The sequence below is a fragment of the Anser brachyrhynchus genome, assembly GCF_964034855.1.
Source record: "Anser brachyrhynchus genome assembly, chromosome: 1".
NCBI lineage: Eukaryota > Metazoa > Chordata > Aves > Anseriformes > Anatidae > Anser > Anser brachyrhynchus.
This window is the reverse complement of record NC_137694.1, coordinates 117986269-118004213: the sequence shown is the minus strand read 5'-3', so window position 1 is coordinate 118004213 and position 17945 is coordinate 117986269. Positions and strand designations below refer to the sequence as shown.

At 41.1% G+C, this 17945-nt stretch overlaps 1 protein-coding gene across 1 annotated transcript in view; it reads right to left on the bottom strand.

Annotated features, from left to right (window-relative positions):
- Positions 1-5379, bottom strand: part of UMODL1 (uromodulin like 1) — a 48113-nt gene extending 42734 nt beyond the window's left edge. The window contains exons 1-2 of the mRNA XM_080584578.1: positions 5219-5379; positions 1352-1594 (exon numbers count right to left, since the gene is read on the bottom strand). Coding sequence (XP_080440704.1) covers positions 1352-1594; positions 5219-5297 — 322 coding nt within the window. The 5' untranslated portion in view covers positions 5298-5379. The remainder of the gene's footprint in view (positions 1-1351; positions 1595-5218) is intronic.
- Positions 5380-17945: the final 12566 nt, after the last annotated feature.

Here is a 17945-nt window from a genome sequence, read left to right as displayed (position 1 = left end):
TTTTGATCTTTTGTTACAGTGTTGACACTGTATAAATTCCCATGACCATAACATGAAAAGGGGAAATGGAGAAAATGCAACGTCATGCTGAAAACAGGAGATAAAATTATGTCTTGCAGAAGTGTGCTGGATGCTGGAACAATCCAGTGTTCTCCTATTTATTTCAAGATCTACTCCAAAATCAATCTAAGATTAGATCTTGGATTAGATAATGTAATTCAGACTAAAAGCATACAACTTTTAATTTAAAAAACATTTAAAAAAAAAGTTACAGGGGTATAATTTGAATCTTCTCAAATACATATAATCTAAGGTAAAATGCTACCTGAATAGTTGTTTGGTTTTTTTTCCAAGCACAACTTCAGCTTGATTACAGATGTTCTTAAAGGGCTTAATATAAAGAAAACTAAATTCCTCTTTTATCAAAAAGGATTCACAGCAGTTTCCGCTCCATTTTAATGCTGTTGAAATCTTATCAGTTTATACCAAACTTACTTGGGTAGACCAGTACCCATTGGGACTTTGTCACAGGAACCCTTTGAAAACTTTTTGGAAACCCATTTTCCTCAAGGAATTCCTTCCACCTGTGACACAAGTCTTGCTAAAAATTAGGAATTTCTTGTTGACACCTGCTAGTTCTGAATTGGGAAGTCAGAATAACTTCCATCTTGAGTCAAAGATGATTCCCAGGTAGGCTCTTGTTATAACTCAGAAGTTAGATCAGATCCACTAAAAGGTTCACTACTTTCAACAACATAACCCTAGATAACCAAAGAAGCACCTGCGAAAATGGGCCCTAATGTAGCTTTGATAGGAAAACAGTTGGTACCATCTTGCCCAAGGCCACAGGTTTTTTGAAATTAACACCAAAATTGAGCTAGAAGCCTGGGAAATGACCTTGCTCCAAATCAAAGGAAATATTATCGTAAATACATCCTAAATTACTTTTGGGAAGAAAGCTCCTAGAGTAGATGCAAGCACACTGACAGCAGACACAGCACACAGCAAGGCTGCATGAGTTATCCCACTTGGCCACAGATTTTGGCCTGAACCAGGACAAGTAATAAGCCCTTCTAGGGATAACAAGCAAGTGCTTTCTTCTTGGTCACCTGGAACTGGCCAGGAATTTGTGAATAAGGTTGGCAAACGGGAAGAACCAGGAACATTAGTGTTTCATGTTTACTCTTTCCCATATTAGACTGAGTTTACTGTGGATTTTTGCAGACTCACTGATTTCAGTGAACAGGGACATATTGCCCAGCACTGAACTAAGCCTTTACATGTCTCAGTTTACGTGAATCCTCTTCTAGCAGAAGCTTTTATATTAACTATTAATCTGACTAAAACTTACCTAAAGAGCAGTAGAGTCCAACTTGTTCATATCCTTCACAGCAATCTGTAAGGTTGATGATCTCAGGGACTTCAACTGTATGATACTGTGTTTTATAGTATGTCCGGGGACATACCATCCAGGGGATCCATCCACCACAGGGAGTGTTCTTCTCATAGGACTTTTGGTAGGCAACCATCTTAAACACATTTTTGGTCAGGCTATAGTTGCACAGATGATAGCCTAGCAAAGAGAGGCCTTTTTCTAGAAGAAAAAATAATAATAATAATAATAATAATAAACAGGAAAGAGAGGGATCAGTAATAACTTGTCAGCCCACAGCATAAGTTCCCTACAGTATCTAGTTAAATATGCTGTTATGAGAAAGCAGTGACAGAATCAACGCAGACGAATGACTTCCAGGGAGGCTAATGCTAGGAAGAATGTCACTGAAGAAAATGGACAGAAGAAAAAATTAGTAGTGACTGCTTGTCATGGGAATCATTTCAGTCATAAAACGATCCATATTGGCAGAAAATTCAAAGAGCTCTCAGGGCCTTCAGGTACAAAGCAGAAAAAGGCCAATTTAACTCAAGTATGTGTAAAGTAAATTAATACACACTAATAGAAATTAACAGTGGAGCAGAATAGGCACTTCCAGAGCACAGTCATCCAAGCATTTTAGATGTCCACTCCAGGGTCATGCTGCTGAAGGGTTCATCTGGCTGCGCTGACTATAACTGGAACAAAGGGTGAGCAACTCATGAGCAGATGAGTCACGGGAGATGTCTGGAATAAGACATCCTTCAGACACCGCCCTAGGCTAAAATTGTGTGCTCATACATCACTGGGGAGGACTTTCAGGTATCTGAGACAAAAGGTATTCCTGGAGCTTCTGTGTTGCCTGTCTGCATTTGTAGTAGACAGTATTAGACCAGGTCCTCTGAGAGCTGCTGTGGTTCCTCAACTTCAATGTAAATGAAGTTAGAGATAAGTTCATTAACTACATAATTTCACATGGGTCTGAGAATGGGACTCAATTTCTGAGGTTCTGAAACAGGCCATGAGGAGTATTAAAGTTAGATTTCTTACATGCTTTACTTACAATTGAAGTACTTGAGCAGGAGCAGTAAAAAGAAAACACCACCACAGATAGGGTTGAATTAGCATTGAGCAACCTACAGTCATCTTACAGACATTAGGCTGTCCCTTAATAAGATGTTACATGAGCCATAGGGCTGAGTCACCCTGTGTCCCATTTGGGAAGGAGATGGGATAGAATTAAAAAGGCCTTTATCATCCTTGAGACAAAGCAAAAGATACTTTAATAGGGATAAATACGATTTAGCTGCAGAGATTCAAGTATGGTAGGATTGTTATTTCTGAGAGCTCTTAGGGGACCAGGGCCAGTCAACACACTGACTGAAGCTAACATAGCATACACAACAGGCATAAAATGAAAGCATTTATGGCTTATATTATTTTACAGCTTATCTCTTGCCAGAGAAGATGAAATGTGGAAAAACAATTTGAACAAAGAAACAAAAAAGTTATTCAGGTTCTTAGGAATTAGCTTTCACGTTTAGCTTTCCAGATAAACAAATGATATATGTACAGGACAGGTAAAAGAGCGTAGAACAGGATGGTGTATGTGCAGTGCAAGGACAGTCCAGCAGAAGTCATGGGACAGATGCCATAGACCACAAAATGTCCCTCAAGCTGGTTTCACCAAGTGACTCAGAAGGCCTTCCTCCTGGAAGGAAGACAGAGGTCTGATCATGAAAGCCCATATCCAGCCACAGCCTTCCTCCCCAGCTGAATTTAGGACTTCCCTCAGGGAGAGGGGAAAAGAGAAAAAATCTGGGCTTGGGAGCAGAAATCACAGATCAAGGACTGTTCTTCCTTATTCAATGCATGCGGTTGATTACCACTTTATACAAGGCACAAGCAGCTGCGTAAGGAGAGCACTGGAGACCCGTGTTGTCAGTGCAGAGCTGAGGCTGCAGCAAAGGCATAGCATTGGAAAGCTAAAAATTCCAGAGTCAGCTGAGCTGGCTTAGGCTTTACAGTAATGTGCAACATAAATACAGGTATGAAACTGAGAATAAAATGGTATAGAATTAGACACAGTTTATAATTAGAAGCTACAGCTGTCAGAGCAGATATGAAATCATATTTCATACTTAAACATTGATACTAGCTATGGAATGAGGCTGCCAAAGCCAAAAGAGAAGGTCTGAGACATGGCTATGATGGTACAGAAAGATATCCTCCTGGAAGAGGTTAGACTGAAGGTGACAGGAGAAGGTGCAGCACCACCAACCTTACCATTACCCGCCACTTCGATCCAGTTTAAAATAAGTTTTGGCACTCACAGCATTCAATTATTTGCTGACAGCAGTTTCCTGCTGAGCAATGTGGCTTAGATCAATTTGGGCTCCTTAGCAAATTGGCTGTCAGTTCTCATTAGCCCCCATCTATGGGATTATGGCACTCTCAAGCAGAATCAAACAACACTGGCTGCTTTTTCCAGCAGCACATAGCTGAAGTTAAGAGCAAAGCAGAAGACGGGAGTCCCCTGCCATTGGCAGTGCTATGTTAGTCATCTCTGGGCTTCAAGTTTTTATCTTAGCAATCACCAGCTTTCAGCACTGGCAGGAAAAAGTATTAATTTTATTAAGTTAAGCAAGAAGAAAAACCATCAAAGCACCTACTTTGTTAATAGAAACAGATATTCAGGAGAAAGGCTGCAAGGGAAGCCTGTGTTAGGAGCAGGCTGCTCAGGACTGAAAGTCAAACCCAGAGCAGAGCCAGAACCTGAGGGCAGGATCAAAAATTGAGCAATATAAATAAATAAATAAATAAAATAATAAAAAAGACAGTTTTTATACCACAGACTTAGTTGCAATTCTGGAAACCTCACAAGAGCTGCTCAAGGGCCAGAAATGTCGCTGTGAGCTGAAATCTGCAAAATCTTTCACTGGAGGACAGCAAGAGCCAGCGACAAGCCCCTCTCCTGCTTTGCCATAACCTCAAAAGTAAGCTCTTGGAACAGGCTCACAGAAGGCAGATTCAAATGCAGCTTTAAAAAGCAGAGGCTCTGAAACGTGGAGAAAAAAATGGGTTGAGAATCCAATTTCTCTGGTCATTTCAAACTCTTTCTAAAATCAGAGCCACTGACTTGAAGCAGCAGCAGAACAGGGGTTCTGCTGGATCCCAACCTCTAGCAACAGCTTTTTAAAATGTGGCTTTGACAGAATAACAGAAAAGTTTGCAAAGCTTTTAAAAATATGGTTTTGATTTTAACTGAGACTCGCAAAACCACTTAATTAAAAAAATGCAATAAAATCCAGCCAAAAAATCACAATCTTTTTTCATCTAAATAAATCAAACCAGAAATTAAGAATAATTTAGGATTTAATATAGCAGTTAAAACCCGGCAACTGGATTAGTTTGTTTTTTTCAAAATTACAGCCTACAACGTAGATGAAAGTTAAGCACGTCACCTACGGTCTCATTTTATGCCTCTCTCAGAATTTGCCATGTAATTTGCCACATTAATTTCCTCCAAAAGTTTATTTTGAAGACAATTCTCATTAAAATGTGCACATTCCTGAACATAAAGCAGCAATCCTACTCTTTTACCTGTGGCACAGAGGAAAAGGCAAGGCTTTTGCCTGAAGACTAGGATTTGGTCGCAAAAGCTGTGTTTTGACTTGGTGAGGATTTGTTTGGTTAATTGTCAACAGAGACTTCTTAAACGGTCACTGCGATGTTGCCAGCTCTTCAGAGAGGGCCACTATTTTATTTTTTTCAGATAAGGAGATATCCCACACCCAACCCAAACTGTCCTACAGATGGTCTTCTGCACAGGTTTGCATCACTCACCTGTGATTTCATTTCCCCATCCCTGCTGCATGGCTGCCCAGAAGATGAGAACAGCAACCAGAGGAAGGACCCTGGCCATGGTGTCGCCTGGCTGGGATGAGCCCTTCTTACTGCTTCGTTCGCAGGGCAGTCCAGCTCAATCGTCCCCACTTTCAGGCTTTTGGATCAAGGGAAACTGTGCTCTGTTTGTTCTCCTGCTGCAGGTGGGTGATAGCTACTAGCAGCAGAAACAAAGGGACTCCGGTGGGAATTTCACCGCTTCTCTCTTGTTCGTGCTCTCCCCTGGGAACCTGTTTCTTCTGCCTGCCTGGCTTCACCTCTCTGCATCACTTTGAGAGCAAGGCATTTCAAAATTCCTGGTTTAATCCATGGTTATCCCTCAGAGCACTTATTCCCTCTTCACCTTGAATACCTGACAGCTAGGAGATAGGTTTACGTACCTCAGCTGTCAGATATATGTGCCATGAATTTTTTTTCTGTTCACACATCAGGTGATATTGCTTTTAGGTCTTGAAGATCTGTACAATGTCTCTGTCAATGATTTTCCTGAATTTATGCTGCTTCACTGTCTGTTCTCAGTTTGCTCTTCGTTTCATTGCAATTTCAGCACCACATAAGCTAGAGCAGTGCTAGCCAAATGAGAATGCCTAGTAGAGAGGGCATGAGTCAGTGTGCTTGAGAAACCAAAACCCCTTTCTTTTCTTCATGTAAATCACAAAGGCAGGCTCCCAAGAGGAATGTGTCTGTGGCTTTACAACGCAGGATAATAACTTCAGTGCAACTAACTTGGCTTATACACAGTAAAGGACTAAACCCAACATGCTATTTTATTAGGAGCTGACAATGAGGTATGGAAAGTCACAGGTACGGTTCTTTGAGCTGATGTAATATGTTCAGATCAGTACTTAAATACAGATAACAGCACCATAGGCAATTTCATGTGCATAAAAAAGCCATATGTAAGGGAGCTAGAACCACAAATTCTTTCATTTCTATATGTCCAGAGTATCAGTAATATCACTTCTATAAAATACTGCCAGGCAATCACCTTTTCAGCACTCGCAAGGCGGGACAGTCAGGGCCCTCAACTGAAAAACGGGTTTGGTGAAAATTGCAAAACAGGCATAGGAGAACATTACTACCAAATAAGTATATATTGGTTTGGAAATATTGCTGCTAAGCCTGAGGACAATGTGTATCTTAGCACCCTTTCTCCTGCCTGCACTAGGATGTCTAGCTGGGCTGCAGGTCCCAGGTGTACCATTTATATCTCCTTTTAGCCCAGGGAGGCAGCGGGGAGACTCTGGCTGTAGGCTTTACAAAAGATTCATTTGACTCAAAAATCCCACAAATAAAATAAAATAAATAATCTTGATTGAAAATTTTCAGCTAGCACTAACAAATAAAAAAGATTTGCATTACTTAGAAATGACTTGGCACTTTCTGCAAGAAGCTTACATCCTGGCTAAATTCAAATATGGGTAATTCCAGGCTGACATCTGAATTGGATTGCACTGGGGTCTCCCACTTAAAATCCTAAATTGCTGGATAGGCTGCCATATGTCTTAAACAGATGCTGCTTTCAGAGGTAGCTGTAAAACAAATGTTACCATCTTCAGCACTGAGGACTTCCATGACTGCAGATAATCTTCCAATTTGCAATAAAAGACTAACATCTCCGATCTACAGTATTTAGGTACGTGCTCAGCTTTAGGATTTTTAGAAAACATGGATCCAACTTTGCATAGCCACAGCTCGGCCTTAGGGCTGGCAGCTGTAGCAGGCTTGTACTCAGGGAGGTAACCAACAGCAAGTTGCAACTTCATTTGCAGGAGTGAATGAAATGGTTCCTGCGCTGACATGCAGAAACACCTTTTCAAACAAAACTGTAAGTAAAGCCAGTGGGTGTTTAATCTAAGTAAGAAATGGATACAAAAGACATATCCAGCAATGATCTTGTCATTTTCAGATTCTTTGAGGGTCTGATATGTATATGCATTGTTTCTTCAGCATTACAACCATTTAGGCACTCAACAACTTCATTTCTCAGCCATGCAGGTGTCGGAAGACACCACTCAGTCAAAGAAGCACACATCCTCTATCTATACAGCCATTTTCAAAAAGCCATGTAAAATCCATGCAAGAAGCAGATGTTTAGAGATGGGACAGGATTTGACTCTCCTGAACTGTATAATATTGTTGCTGAGGGCAGGCTTTGTTACCACACTTCTTAGGCATTTATTTCTTTAGAGACATACACTTTTGACTTATTTAGTCACTTAAAGATCCCGATCTTCTTTAAGCCACAAGTTTGACACAGAAAGGTCAGTTGCTGGAACATTTCTTTTTGCTTTGCGTTGTTTTGTCTATGAAGTAATCACTATATCAGATACCCAAAACAGTCAGGACGTTTCAAGACAGACTGGCTTGCATGCAGGAAGCAGGACTATGCATTTGGGTTCCATGGGAATCTAACCACGCATCGGTTTTGGTTCCATGGGAATCTAACAAAAGCTGCTGAAAAAGCGTGCTCCAGAAACCAGCATGTCTTCCCATACGTGTACAGAACCTAAAGCTTGAGAGCCATTAAATCATTCAGCCTGACCTCTTAAAATCAGCTGTCAGTAAATTTTTCCCAGATACCTCTTCCAGGCTGCCGTCACTTCAATCTGATTACATCTGTCGGTCTGAGAAAGTCCAGACTATGGCCACAGCAGACAGAGGGAATGGATGGAGGTGCCACCAGTCCCGAGGACCTCGGTGTGGCAATAAACCCACTCAGGTCAGGTGCATGGAGGTGAAATCATGCTGTGACATTTCAGATGTTTAGTAAGGGCTGAGCTCAAACCACAGTTTTTCCCTAAGTTGTCATTGTGAAGGCTTCCTTCCTCTTCTCTGCTCCTGATCTTTGTGAAGCCTGCAGGAACTTTATAGCCTTCAAGTCTTCAGTTGTCAAAACTGGTGACCAGCAAGGCCAAAAGATGTTAGAAGAGAACAATGGGATGACTTAGCCAGAAGAAACTTTTATGCAGTTTAAGGCGAAACAAAATAAATCACTCATCATCATCATCATACAAACTTGTTCAGTTTTCTGAAATTCAGTGCATACTATGGACACCTTTATGTCTGGTTCTGACAGAGGACTGTACTTCTCAGACATCTGAACTACTTGGCTCTCAGAGATAAAACACTGGTCTGGGATTTGAGAGACCTCAGCTCCCTGCCACCCACCTCGTGTGTGGCCACGAGCAGTCCCACGGGTCAAACTTGCCAGTGCAATGAAGACATGGGGAGAGGCAGAAAGTCCAACATTTCACACCCTGTGGAAGCCGTGGCTACAATACTATAGATATGTTTTTGCTTACATTATCTGAAAATAAATGAAAAAATAAATAAGAATAGGAAAAGCACTATTTTGCCAGTATATGCCAGGCCTATGTGAGGGTGGACAACAACCTGGCAGCTTTTTGAAGGGGTCCTTGTTTCCACGAGCTTCAGACACATCCAAAAAGTGGAATAGTAACACTTGCTTATTTCACTGATGTGTTTTGGAGACAAATGCACTAAAAACAAAAGGACATTCACAAACGACAGCAAAAAACCATTCACTGGAAGCCCTAAGAGTTAATTAGCTCAGCTGTGCAGACAGAGCAGCCCCTGACTGCATTCAGTGATTCGTTCTGCCTTACCGACAGACTGTTCCTCAGGAAAATCTTCGGGTTGTGTTTTTTCCCTGAACGTGCACAAAATGTTTTAAAGTGACTCATGAGGAAAAAGCTCTTATTGGTAACAGCAGGAAAAAATATGAGTCAGGCGGAGGTCATGCTGAACCTCTGCCTGGCCTTGCTCCTCCGACTGAGCGCCGATTGTGCAATCTCAGCACAGAGAAGCTCTTGTTTCCTCCCATGCTTTAATCGTGTGGTCCCGTTCCCGACACCGAGACTGGTACCAGATGTGAGGGCTGGTCATACTTCATACATGGCTTAGCAGTGCTGCAGGGAAGCACATCCCACTGAAGACGTTTCATGGTGTGCTTGTTTACAACTCTAAAAACAGGCGTTTTCGAAAGCAAGCAGTCTGGGTGGCAGGTATCGCACTTGAAGGCTCAGTTGGAAGAGAAGTCAGAAGGTATCTCCTGCTCAGCATCTCCATGCACTACATGGGCCGAGTCTGCCCGGCGGACCCAATTCAGCCAAGAGTAAGGCCTGTACCATGCAACCAGAGGCTCTCCTCTCTGTCCTGCTGACCGAAACACCATCCCCTGCAGCAAGGAACCACGAACACAGCCCTGACACCAATCCTGTTCTTCTTTGCTGACCTGGCTTCATGGGGCTCAAGAAAGTAACGTCATGCAAAGACCAGCCACCAGCCCATGGATGTGGCCAGGCTTCACCAGTTTTGCTGAGGTGGCTAACTCTAACTCCTTTTTGACAGAGAGCACCTGCTGCTCCTCCTGGAAGAAGGATGACTTCCCACTTCCTAAACCTCCAAAGCCCATCCGACACGCAGGCGGGATACAGGTGGGAAGGACAGAGGGCTGTGCACTCCACTGACAGATACCTTCACGAATCCGTCTCTTACACACACACACATAAAACCTGCTTCTGTTAAGCAGGTCTGAAGCACAAAATAAAGTGGCCAAAATATACAATCCACTTCCCTTTTTTAATCAACACATGATCTTGCTTACAGCTAAGGGATGTATACACAAAACCAACTACATGCTTCTGATGAGAGATTTATCTAACTTCTTGCACAAACCAATCTGTAATCCAAACCCTAGAAAACGTTTCACAATTTGTAGAAGACCTTTCATTGATGCACTAAACACTTACAGAAAACATCTCACTTTGAAGGACCTAAAGGGAAATTGTTTCTGTGTGGTGCTGAGCCAGTCAATTAAAAACAGAGAAGCTCATGAAGGAAGAGGAGACTTTTCAAGCAGAAACACTGAACTAAGGGAACCTTCATATACAAACGGGGCAAATTATGGCACCCTCGCCTACTGTGTAGACACCGAGTATGGACTTCAAGAAAGGTCTGCAAGAAAACAGCACACTTTAACTTGCTTAGAAGATACAGACCCTTGAATATAGTTGTTTAGAAGAAGGAACACAGTAAGTAGTTTTGGGGAGGCATAGCATTTCTTTTTTTTTTCTCCCCTTGTTAATTCCATTAAGTGTGATCATCCCTAATTACTAAGTATAAAGGAGCTAGAGGGGATAGGTTTTTCAAACAGGCAGAAAAAAAATTATTAAAACCAACACAGAACAGAAGCTTGGGTTGCAAGAAAAAGAATAAGAGAGTTAATATTTGTGCCAAAATGACCAGACAAGCTATGACTACAGATCTGTGTCTCTGAGGGAATCTAAACAAACACAAAAATCCCCAGTAGTTTCACAGATCTCACTGTATCCAGTGAAGAAATGCTTTTCTTTCTTCTTTTCTCTTTTATTTTTTTTTAAGAAAATCCTGGCCTTCTGTCAAGTGTAGCTGTTGTTTTTGAAACTTGTGTTTTGAGATTGATACTAAATCATCAGTGTGATTAAAATCAAAGGAGCTGTGTTTTTTTTCCGCGCCCTTGCTCATCCCCTCCCCACTATGCAGTCTAAGCAGACTATGTCTTACAGACCTGTAAGAGCCACTGTGCCAGGTGCCTGTTAGAGCCAAGCCAAATCTCCAGGCTTGCCCAGAAGGCACTGCTGGGCTAAAAATCCCTCTGAATTGCTCAGCAGGAGGCTATTAGCATCCTGCTCTGACTCTGCATTTTGACGCGTATACATTTGCCACAGTTTCGCCCACCAAATGACTTCTGTCATCCGAAGCATCTGTTGAGTTCAGGCTTTTGCTTAAACAGTGTGACAAAGCTCCAGCTGGCACCGTGTTTTCCAGCATGCTAATGAGGTTTATTCCATCAATACCTGTGAATTAAGTAACAGAAGAGTGGGAACCTAATACTAAGCCCCAGACGTCAAGCAAGGGGGACACTTTGCAAGGCTCTGTGCGGGCAGAAGGGAGCCTCCTTCCTTCAGCAGGAGTTTCCCATTATCCTGGGGAAGAACCACGCTCCCTTGCAGCTTATTTTCTCATCTCTGACCTTTCCACTTCTGATGCCAGGAAACGTCTTGTTTTTCCTACTCCTCCTCCTCCATGCAGCACCTGCCCCAGTTTGGCAGCACTGTCTGTTTCCCCAGGTACTGAAAGGAAAATCATCCCGACCTCCTCACAGCCTGAACTGCTGTCACAAACATTTGCAGTTTCCCTACTATACCATAGTGCTGAAAGGGAAGCAGAAATCAAAATGCTGGCTTGGAAAAAGATAATATTGCATCACAGGCTTGGTAGTCCATAAAAGACAGAAGCAATCAACCGCCTTCTCTGCAAACATAATCAAGATAAAGGAGAGATGCCTGGCAAGGAGGTGACCTGAAGTTCAATGTTCAGAGCACAAAGAGACTTCAAACTGGCTTTTGGCATTCTCAGGTGAAGTGAAAGATGTGGTCACGCATTGTAAAATAGGAGGAAAACTGTTCTCCTGACTTTTCCATCCTTCCACTTTCAGGCCACAAAAACCCCAGCTAAAAATATTTAACTTTATTTAACTGAAAATAAATAAATCACGTTTATTTTCTGATATTTAAAGCTCAAAAGGAGATGCTTTTCAAAATGTTTATTGGCTTGTGAAAACAGTGGGTTATTTACTGAATCTGTTCTGCACCCTTAATTAGCGCAAATGCCAGTAGGGAAACTTCCTGCGTGCTTTCTCCCATGCTGACCTTCTGCTTGAGAAAAATTCCCTAGTGAAAATAAATTTTAATTCCCTCCTTGAAATTAAACATCTGGCTTTGGTTAAGGAGGCATGTAACCCTGTCTTTTGTGATATTTGGATTGCAAGTGCTCTGGGGCAGGGAGTATTTTCTTTGTTATTTGCTGCTGAAACTGATAAGGCTTTCGGTTTACAGATATAATAGTGACAATGCTACCACTGAAGGATGATAACATGATTAATATTGGTTTATCATTCAAAATGCCAAATGTAAATACCAGCACACATCATATTATATCGCCCTTCACCTTTGCAATTAATTTCTAACATACTCTAAAAGGTACTGAATATTGTTCTTCTCAAGAGCCAGAGCTCATGAACAGACCTAAATCCTCAAATTCTCATTGGAAAGTGGAAGTCAGCAGTGTGCCGGTCTCCTCGGTCTCCTCAGAAACATAGTACTGCTGATATCAAGTGCATCACTTTAGTGAGAGACAAAAAATGCACATGCACTTCTTAAAAAGTGGGAGGCGAATGAGGTAGGACCATATCCAGCACATTTTCATTTAGTTTGCTGTTCTTCGCTTCTCAGAGACCTGGTGGGATGGATGGACCAGGGCCCTCTGGCAAAGTCAGAAAAGGCTCTATAATGGCCTACAAAATACCTATGCCTTAGATGCAAAGGATTTAAGAAAGCAAAAGCTAGGCTGATGACAACAGTAAATGCTTGCTTTGCCTGTATTCCTCTGATTCTGATCAAGCAACAAAGAGGAAAAACATTGGAGAGCAATGTGATTCCCTGCTTGCAAGAGATCCGCTTTTTGACAGACCTTGTGCTCCCAGAAGCGAGAGGGACAAGAATTCTTAACACAACTTTGGGCACTGGAAATGTTCATGTGACGAGTCCCAAGGGCTTATAAACAGCAGCAGATGGGCAGGCCCTTAATCAACAGCTTGAGAAAATCACCCTGATGTCATTGCTGGAATCGGATGCCTCTCCCAGGATGTGGTACATATCCATACCTGCAAAGTAGAAACCTCATGCTGTGGGGACAGGAAAATACCCTCACTGTGACAAGTACATCTTTATGATAACAAGGGCTCAGTAAAAATGCATTTATCATATGGTCCACAACTAAAGCACCATCCCCATGTCAAAAACGTCATGGCTGAAGTAGTTTTGCATTCTGATAAGCTACAGTGAGTGACAGAAAGCGGTCTAAAGCTCATCAAATTGCCTGGAGTTTTGTTTGACCCAAGGGTGATGTAGACCAAGAATAACAGGCTCTGTGTAATTCTCAGATCCTTGGGGCAGAAAAAGGAGGAATAGTCAGAACATTTCTGCCTTTAAGACGTTGAAACATCTTCCAAGGGAGACATATCAAGAGCAGGTAAAGGCAACTTCCAACAATATTGATATCCCCTTTCTTTTTTGATGTGCCAAGTACAAAAATGAAAAGTCTATCTTCTTTTTTAAAAGCAAACATCTGAATTTTGAAGAGTCGTGAGCCAACATTGTGCAACCAACTAGTCCCCAACAAAATGGGCTGCTTTTCAATCTAGAGTTGTCTAAAAATAAATGTGGGAGGACTGTTTTCCCAAAAGGGTAATAGTTATGAACATAACTCAATGTCCACTTACAAAAATCTTTTCTGCATACCTACAAACAGCACTAATGATTCTCCAAGCAGAAGGGTTTATTTTAATCTCATTTACTATTAGATCCTCTTCCATCTTTCCTTTTTTACATTCCTATCAGTCTGAATAGTAAATATAGATGAATGTTTTTATTTTTCCTTGTCATCTTTGCCATTGTATACATTTATTTGTATAGACATATCTATTTATATGCACAGAGCAATATATGTGCAAGTATGTGTATATACAAACACATTCAGACAGGTACATGTATATGTATACATGTGTGTATACACATACCGTGACATAACCATCACAAGGGCAATTCTATTTGATTCAACCGTGTTGATATTTAAATTAAAAAGATGGAACTGTATCGGTCTGTTGGAACATTTTTCAACCATGATTACACTCTTTAAGGATCACAATTTATACAGAAAGCAATTGTGACAAGGAAGGACCAGATGTGACAGAGACAAAGGAGAAAAAAATAAAAGAAATGATGGCTTGCATTAGTCTCTGGCAATTGTGTGCAATCAGTGGGTAGGGGAATGGCTCCCTGCACCTTGGATTCTTGGGCTGGATGTTGTAAACACCCTGTAGAAGCTTTTATCTATCAGTTTAGTTTCAGCCTCTGTCCTTAACAAGTCTTTACATGCACTCCATAAAGGCAAGTCCCATAGCACCTTATTAACTTGTTTATTCTTTCCAGCTCTCTGCATTCAAACTAAATCACATTATGCAATTAGCTGCTATGAAAACAAATGAAACGTATTTTGTTTTTGCATGCTCGAGCATCCATTCAAAATCTGTTCTCTTCAAAAAGCATTTGGCTGATTTAGGTTCAATCTGATGTCTCAATTATCCTGTCCTGCAAAAAGAAGCTACAGCTGAGGTTATGTTTAAAACCATTGAGATGGTGCAAAAAATCTGTGACTCAAACAGAAGATTTCGATGATTTGGGCAACCTAATCATCTTTCCCATAGGAGAGAAAGAATTCATTACTTTTAGGAGGTAGTATAATAGGGGTGGTCTTGACATGCCACAAGGTTCATCCTGTAGGATATTTGCATTTTTTATGTTGAAAAGTCTTGCCTCCAAACTTCAGTGTTCAAGTGATTCAATTATTAGCAACTTCTGGCAAAAAAATAAATAGGTTAAAAAAAAAAAGGCAGCACATCTCAGCTATGCTGCATGACATTTATTTGTATGGGAAAAGGAAAGAGACAGTTACCATGTAAACAAAAGAAAAACAAGAACAAAATCTCACTTGCTCAGCTGAGCTCATCACCAGCTAAACACAATTTTGATCAGCATCAACAGCAGGATCTGCTCCGATAGAATTTACCATAAAAGGAAATTTGGGGGTTTACTGTTATCAGAGGGGTTGCACAAATCATGCAATACTGACAACGAGAAGAAACTCAAACTATTTGAAACTGTTGATTTAAGCATGCAGTTGCTTTCTAAATGTGTAATATGCCCACTGTGGCTGTCATCAGAATGACTCTGAATGATTTATTTTGTGACTTTCTTATAAGAGTCAGTTCATATAAGCCTATTTCCAACGTTAATGTATTCCCAAAAAATGCAGAATGAAGGCGTACGCTGGGTGTAACCCAGGTCATAGGAAAAAATTAACCCAAGAAGTCCAAGAAGCCAGGAGGGCTTCATGGTTGTCCACCTCTTATCAGTATATTTCAAGATGGCAAAGAGATTCAACTTAAGTTTTATGTTGTTGGGGGCTGAATTCAGTCACAAAAATGTCCCTGTCCTACAAGTAATGGCAAAAACTATTGGTGTTCAGGGGTATGCAGCAGGTTACTTGCCTGAAACCTACTATGGGATTGGGTCTTTGCTTTCTTCTACCAAGCATACTGCACCATGGGTGTAAGAGGTTCCCTTTAAACCAAATCTCGTATACTGTATGGGTAACAAAATGTCATCTAGACAAACATAAGAAAAATCCTTAGTCCTCCTTGAAGAAAAGGCAAAATATTTTTGCATGCCACGTGAAGACAGGATTGTTAAAAGGGAGTACTTAAAAACAAACTAAAATTTAAATTATATTACAATAATTTCAAATTCTATTTTAAATAAGTTCAAAGTAATCCCCACTGAAAATAAGTGGGATAAGTTTGAGAAAACACAAGGTTGTCTTTCAGTAAATATTTATGGAAATACAGAAAGAGGAACAGAAACTTGGTCATAAATGTGCCAAAGTGTCATTAACATTTGCTCTCTCTGTATGAGCCATGGGTTCTTCCTCTTGGGGGAACTACAGTGGAAAACTGTAAACAAATTTTTCTGCACAGCATCATAAAATAAATTCCCAGTTCTGTATTCAGTGCTGGGGATATTGCCAGGCAACAGGAAATGATTGCTATATCTTGAGAGAATGCCGCGAATTTATTATTTTTAGGTCATCCATCAGTGACACAATGAAAAGTTTTGCCTAGGTTGTATTCCAACAAGCCCATACTTGAAAGTAAACAGATGTCCAGAAACTTCAGCGGATTACAAAACAGAAATTAATCCCTGTTGTTCATTAAAATCTGTAGCAATGAAGTGATATCAATCAGCACGCAGTTTAATGGGGATTAAGAGTTTGGTTATGCCCATGTGGTGTTGACCTTCAAACTGCCCCATTCAGAGCTTCAAGGAGATGTGTGAGGGCCATTTCCATGCCAAAGAGTTCCTGCATGCTCCGGACACACCATCACTGGAGCACTCGCTACAGGAATGCACCAGGCACGGCCATGAGCTACAGCACAACTTTCCAGCAGGAATCCGGTCTTGATGGCAGTGAAGCCACCATAACCCTCAGCAACTTCCTCCAGTAGCTAATAACCATCGCTGCTAAAATAACCCTGCAGTTCTGCTTTCTGCAAGTTACAGCTTCCAGTCCTGGGAACCTGCTATAGTTTTTTGTTGTTATATCAATTACCTTTTTTGCTTAGCACATTTTCAGAGGAAACGCTCCTAATTTTTTGTTAATCGAAGAGATGATGATGTTGAAAGGATCTGGTCTTTCAGGCAAATAGGAAGGGTAAAGCTCTACCAGAAGCTATAAATTCAGTACAGGGTTAATGGACTGCTTGCACGCGGGCATATGCTATATGATTGTAATAGTCCTCTTCTGCTTCAGAATTTTAAAAACCCAGAGTTCTGTGTAAGTTACAATGACAAATGACTTCATTTTCAAACACTTTCTTAAAAATGTAAATGCATTTGTCATCTTTGAACATAAATTTATTAACCATTTGGCATCATATATGGCATTTTAAAATATTAAACACTTTAACATTCACCCTTTTTAGTGGTGTTTTGTTTTGTTTGCCACTGGCTGCAAACACATTTCCAGCCAGATTTTTCAGCTTCTCTGGCAGGAGCTAATTTGTCAAGCTCTGGTTAGCTAGAGCACTTGCCTTTCCATACCCACCAGTTGCAGCCAACTAACATATGGAGATGCAATTAGGCTGAGCCCGGTTTTTAATTACGGTACACACAAGCAACCTCTGTTGGTACACACTTGGACGGAGGGGCTGGTCTTGGTGAAGGGGGAAATTAGGGAAAGCAGAGACAATGAGAGTGGGAAGGTAGGAGGGAAAGGACAAAGCTGCATGGTGCTTGAAATAGCATTTGCTAATTGCATATAGACTGTAATGCCTCAGAAAGCCCCAATTAAGGCAATGGAAATGCAGAAGCAGTAATGCAGGGATGAATCATCTGACCTAAAATAGAGGGAACGATGAAACATATAAGGGAAGAAAGTGTGTCATTTTAGCTTTAACAGCAAAATAATTCCAGCTATAATCTTTCAAAAATTTTTGGCCAACAGAAACCAGAAGACAGTGTTGGTTACTATAGCTTTATCCAGGTACACTGGAGAATTCTATATCAATCTATTCTATCAGAAGATGTAGTTTAAAATAGACAGCTCTGCCCTTCTGCGGGTATCCGGCACAAAAGCTAGCCAACAAACCTAGTACCACGCGTTCTGGACAATCTCCAGTCTGCAGTGACGCTGTCCATTAAGGAGACAAAATAACCTAAAGATCAATTCATCAACTTTCAAAAGTCCAGCATGTCATGAATTATAGAATCCCCTTTCACTTTCTCTCTTCCCGGTCAGCGTTGTACTAATAAATAAAATAAGACCACAAATTAGTTCTCATCACAGCGTAGGTCTGCAGCAGGTGTGAAGCAATGGAGAAAAAGTTCCCACGGCAGAGAGCCTGCACATATTCCTAAATTTACAGCCCCAATTTAAATGAAAAAATGTCCAGCTGAAGGGGGGATAGAACAAATCCAGGCAGCTG